The following is a 4,573-nucleotide window of genomic DNA, read 5'->3' on the forward strand; positions in this document are numbered from 1 at the left end:
CATCCGGGACTTACTTTTTTTCCCCTTTAACCAGCAAGGTTAGTTCCTCTGCCTTTATTTCTTTTCCTTTCTCCTCTTTCCTTCTTTCGTCCTCTCTTCCCTCTCTTTTGTGTTTTGTTCAGCAGGGTGGCTTACCTTGGAACTTGGCAAAAAGAGGAACAAAAAGCAGCTCTTGTGTGGGGTAGATGGAGGACGGATAAGAAATAATCCACCGCCCGCATTTGAGTTCTTCAGGTTCAGTTCCAGCGGCAGCAGCGTTGCTGCAAAAATCGCTTGCTATTCGAGATAGCCAGCAGAGGGAATCGGAACTTTGCTTGCAGCAGGGGTTGAAGCAGCCTTTTTTTTTTTTTTTTTTCTTGGAGGAAATACTGCAGCCTTCTGGACTGCGTACGCTGCTCCCTGGAGAGGCTCTCTCGGTTCCACCCACCGGCTGGAAGGAGGGGAAGTGAATGAAAGGACAGGACAAGCCCCGAACACCATGTCACTCTGGGAGGGAGACAGCAGCAACTAAGCTGTAGAAGATTTTTTTTTTTTTCTCCTTTTTTTTTCCTTTTTTTTTTCTTTTTCCCTTTTCTTTTTCTTTCTGTCTTTTTTTTTCTTTTTCTTTCTTTTTTTCTTTTTCTTTCTTTCTTTCTCTTTCTCTCTCTTTTTTTTCTTTTTCTTTAAGGTGGGGAAGGAGACAACCAGGAGACAGGAAGCTGATCTGCAAGGATTCGGAGTTGTGTTAAAAGGACTTTGATTTTTTCCCCCTTTATGAACGCTGGCAATTGACATCACTACAGACAGCCTGGTTAGAGAACAAACTGCCTCATCCCAAGTGGACCCCGGCAGCTGGGGGAAGCCAGGCAAGATCTGGGAAGGCTGTGTGTGGGTGTTTTTTCTACAGATCTCACTCCTCACCTTTTTTTTTTTTTTTCCTTTGGTGTGTGTTTTTTGTTTTGTTTTGCTTTTTTAAAAAAATTCTTGCTGTGTTGGAACTAGCGAGTGGTGGAGTCTCAAGCCTCATCAGTCACCGGGACTGTCAGGAATAGTGGTTTAAGAGGAAGCTCGGCCTGGGGTACTATACCCTGTCATCCAGTTCCCTGCCTCGGAGATAAAGATTCCAGCTACATGGGCAAACGCCTGGATCAGCCACAAATGTACCCCCAGTACACTTACTACTATCCTCATTATCTCCAAACCAAGGTATGGCTTGACCCACCGTCTGGCAATCAGTGTGGTATCCTTCTGCACTTGGGATGGGAAACAGACAGGCGTGTGAATTATTAGTTAACCCCCACCCCCATCACTTCTTCCTGCTTCTTTGAAATTAGTGACATACCAATGGAGTTAATGAGGCAGAAGAAGACATAAGAAGAAAGCAGCAAACCCGGAATTGTAGCTTTCCCTTTAAGGAGAGATAATAGTTTCACTTGAGTTCAGTTTCCTTTGTTGTTATTTGGCAGCATAAATGGTCTTGATATCAGGAAAGTCTTTTGCAGATGGGCACGGATTTTAGAAAGCAGATCACAACAGTGATTATCAGGCACAAGAATATAATTTCAGGGGCTTTTCTGGTGAGCTGTTCTTTGTTTGTGGCTCTAAAGGGTTTTTCTTACTGGATAGGACGTGCCAGGGTGGGGGTAACTCAAACTTTTAATCGCAGAGTATAGAATGAAAGAAGGGTGTGAGAAGGTATAGGGCTCCTACCAGAGTCTCTGAGAGTTTGTTTATTTTTGTTTTTAATTTGCCTTGCATATTTTATTTTATATTGAGGATAATCAGCATGCTATAGACTGCATTCGGAGCTTTACAATACATGTTCTTTACTTTTAAAAGATCTAGTTTTCTGTGTAGCTGCCATGAGGAGGCCTGAGTCTTGAAAAGGAATGAAATGTAACTGATAATAGTTGGACTTGAATTGGTTAAATACTTTAGCCTTTATGTGTGTGTGCTCAAATGACCATTAGGGGCCCAGAGGCAAGCCCACGTAAGTAAGCAGTGGGCAGTACCTACCCTGAACTTTATCCTGCAGTTAAGAAACGAAAGACTCTCAGGTGTGAAATCACTGCTCCAATTTGTCAATTACATTGGACTTGATTAGGGGAAAACATGTTAGCGGAGTGACCACCTGGATAGTATGGGTGATAATTACTGTGTGTTGCATTAGCATTAGCCAGATTCTACCATCTCCTTAATAAATAAATATGCCGAGAGTGAACAAGGCATGCCTGAATGATCTGTGCTGTCCCCAGGACTCGGTGATGTGATTAGGGTTTGGTAATTCATGCTGTAGTTATCTCTCATTTATTTTGTCTCATCCAACAATGCCTATTTGTAAACCAGACTGGCAAGCTGACTTTCAGTATTATATGAAAGATTGTTGCTTTATTTATTTCTTTTTCAATTGTTTTATAATCCACCCTGCCCCTCCAAGGTCGACTCACACTGCTATTTGCCTTTGTGAGCATTTAGTTTGTGCTGCTGATGCTTAAATAGACTAGCCCTCCTGCTTGGTGCCTTGAGTTTTAACTCTTTGGGGGTGTTAGGTAGAGAATGCTGCCTGCCATTCGTCAAGGAAACGGCAGAGCAAGGACAAGTTAAAAGGGGAAAACTTACAGTCATTTCTCATCCCTCAACGAAACAAAAACAATAAACTCAGGTTGCATGACAAATATCAGACATTCCATCCCTTTTACTCATTTCAAAAATTATACTTTGTTTTGGGTTCTTGTTTTCTACTATGGTGTATATTCAGAAAAGAAACTTTAGATTGAAATGAATAACATCATTGTTTTTCTGTTTGAGACCTCTTTTAACCTATTACTAACAGGAAATAGTGAATGTTATGCACATTTTTTTCAAAGACACAGGGTGCTGGATGAGCTATACTAGTAGAAAGTGTGTGTGTGAGAGAGAGAAAGATGGGGGTTAAAGAGGGAGAGTGGAGTAGTGAGGGAAAAGAGAAGAGCCTGAAAAATAGGGAGATTTTAGATATCTGCTTTGGAGTTCTATGTAGTTTAGTGTTGTATAGACAGGCAGCATCTGGATCTTGTTACTCTCAAGCTAGCCAACGCCATCAACTTCTGGAACATTTTTAAAGAAGTTAGATCCATTAGGCATTCTATGTTGATATTTGGATAATCAGATCAGGATAGTAGGGAATATAAGATCAGCTACTTTGCCTATCATGGTAGTTCATATTGATTATTATGTTGTAAAACGTTGACAATGCTTTGAAGTTGTCCTATATTGTTATGGTGGCTCTGAAATGACAGACATTAGTAGCATTCCTGGAAGCTGAAGATGTGAACATGTGCCCTGTTTTGAAACTTGCATAGAGAGGAAATGAGATGAAGAGTCAATGTGCAATCATATTTTAAAATGGGGGTACTGGGGAGTTTCTGACAGGGTTAACACTATACAATGAAGCACCATCATGTTTCCGTGTAACAGGAAAACAATTAGGTTATTTCCATATCGCTTTTTGTTCCTTCTACACTTATACCTCAAAATATAATTTATAATAATTTTAAATGAAGTACATACTGCTTGTATTTATTTGGTAAACCTGGGTGGAATTCATAAAATCCACTCCTTGTAGCCTTGGCTTAGAGTTATAATCCAATTTTAAATTCATAACTATTTAAAATGATGCTGATATGTCAAGAACACTTACATTTGATGAAAATAGAATTTTACGGTAGGTAAAAATCACATTCTAGTGATAACATATCTAAAATTTTTCTCTTAATTGAGGTTGGTTTTCTTCCTGCCAGTCCACAAGGGCTATTTGCTATCATTAGTTTTTTGGGGAAAATCTTCATGGGATTTTAAAGGATTGAAATGTTTATTACTATATTATTTCAGAGAATGCACACATGCTGAACTCTCTTTTTCTACTTGTGTAATGATAAATACCTCTGCTATTTTTTAATGATAAAACAAAATGAAAATGAGATTTAAGAAATAAATGCAGATGTTTCCATTCCCTGGAATATATAGTAAAGTTTTAGAAGAACTTGTGACACTTCCCTGCCTTCTCTGCTCCTGTTATTTAACATTGCATTGGAACCAAGCTCTCAACTTTGCTTCTTTAAAAATAAATGCTTATGCTCCTTCAAATAATTTTTCAAATCCTTAAAATGTTTTACATTAGAAAAATATACATGTAAGTTAAGATGAAAACCCAGTGGTTCGACTCGTAGCTATAATGTGTAACAGTATTATCATCCTATGCTCCCTCTTTCACACCTCACATCTTTAAAACGTTGTCATTTGTCAATTTTCTTTTTGATGAATTTTCTTTTCCTACCAAAAGAAGCAATTTCAAGGAGGAACATTACTTTGGTTAAGGAATAATGAAGAAATCTTAGTGACATGTTATAATATTTAAATAAGAAACAGCTGGATGAAAAAAAGTTTATCAAGGCAAATTTGCTATTTGGAAGGGACACCCAGAATAATCAGCAAGTTTTAGAGAAAGGGGGCTCAAAAAATAGTTCATTAGCTTAATGACAAAATATAAAATGTTTGATTAGTTGTAATCCAACATTTTTCAAGTATTTTATCACCCTTTCCAAAAAAAAAGCAA

General features: G+C 38.4%; 1 protein-coding gene across 5 annotated transcripts in view; it reads left to right on the forward strand.

Moving 5' to 3' along the window:
* The first annotated feature begins 270 nt into the window (after window positions 1-270).
* The window catches only part of RBMS3 (RNA binding motif, single stranded interacting protein 3), a 760,872-nt gene continuing 756,569 nt past the window's right edge, over window positions 271-4,573 (forward strand). For all 5 annotated transcript variants that reach the window (XM_011961526.1, XM_011961529.1, XM_011961530.1 and 2 more), the window contains exon 1: window positions 271-1,185. In XM_011961526.1, coding sequence (XP_011816916.1) covers window positions 1,111-1,185 — 75 coding nt within the window. In that variant the 5' untranslated portion in view covers window positions 271-1,110. The remainder of the gene's footprint in view (window positions 1,186-4,573) is intronic.

Source organism: Colobus angolensis, unplaced genomic scaffold (genome assembly GCF_000951035.1).
Source record: "Colobus angolensis palliatus isolate OR3802 unplaced genomic scaffold, Cang.pa_1.0 Scaffold56, whole genome shotgun sequence".
Lineage (NCBI taxonomy): Eukaryota > Metazoa > Chordata > Mammalia > Primates > Cercopithecidae > Colobus > Colobus angolensis.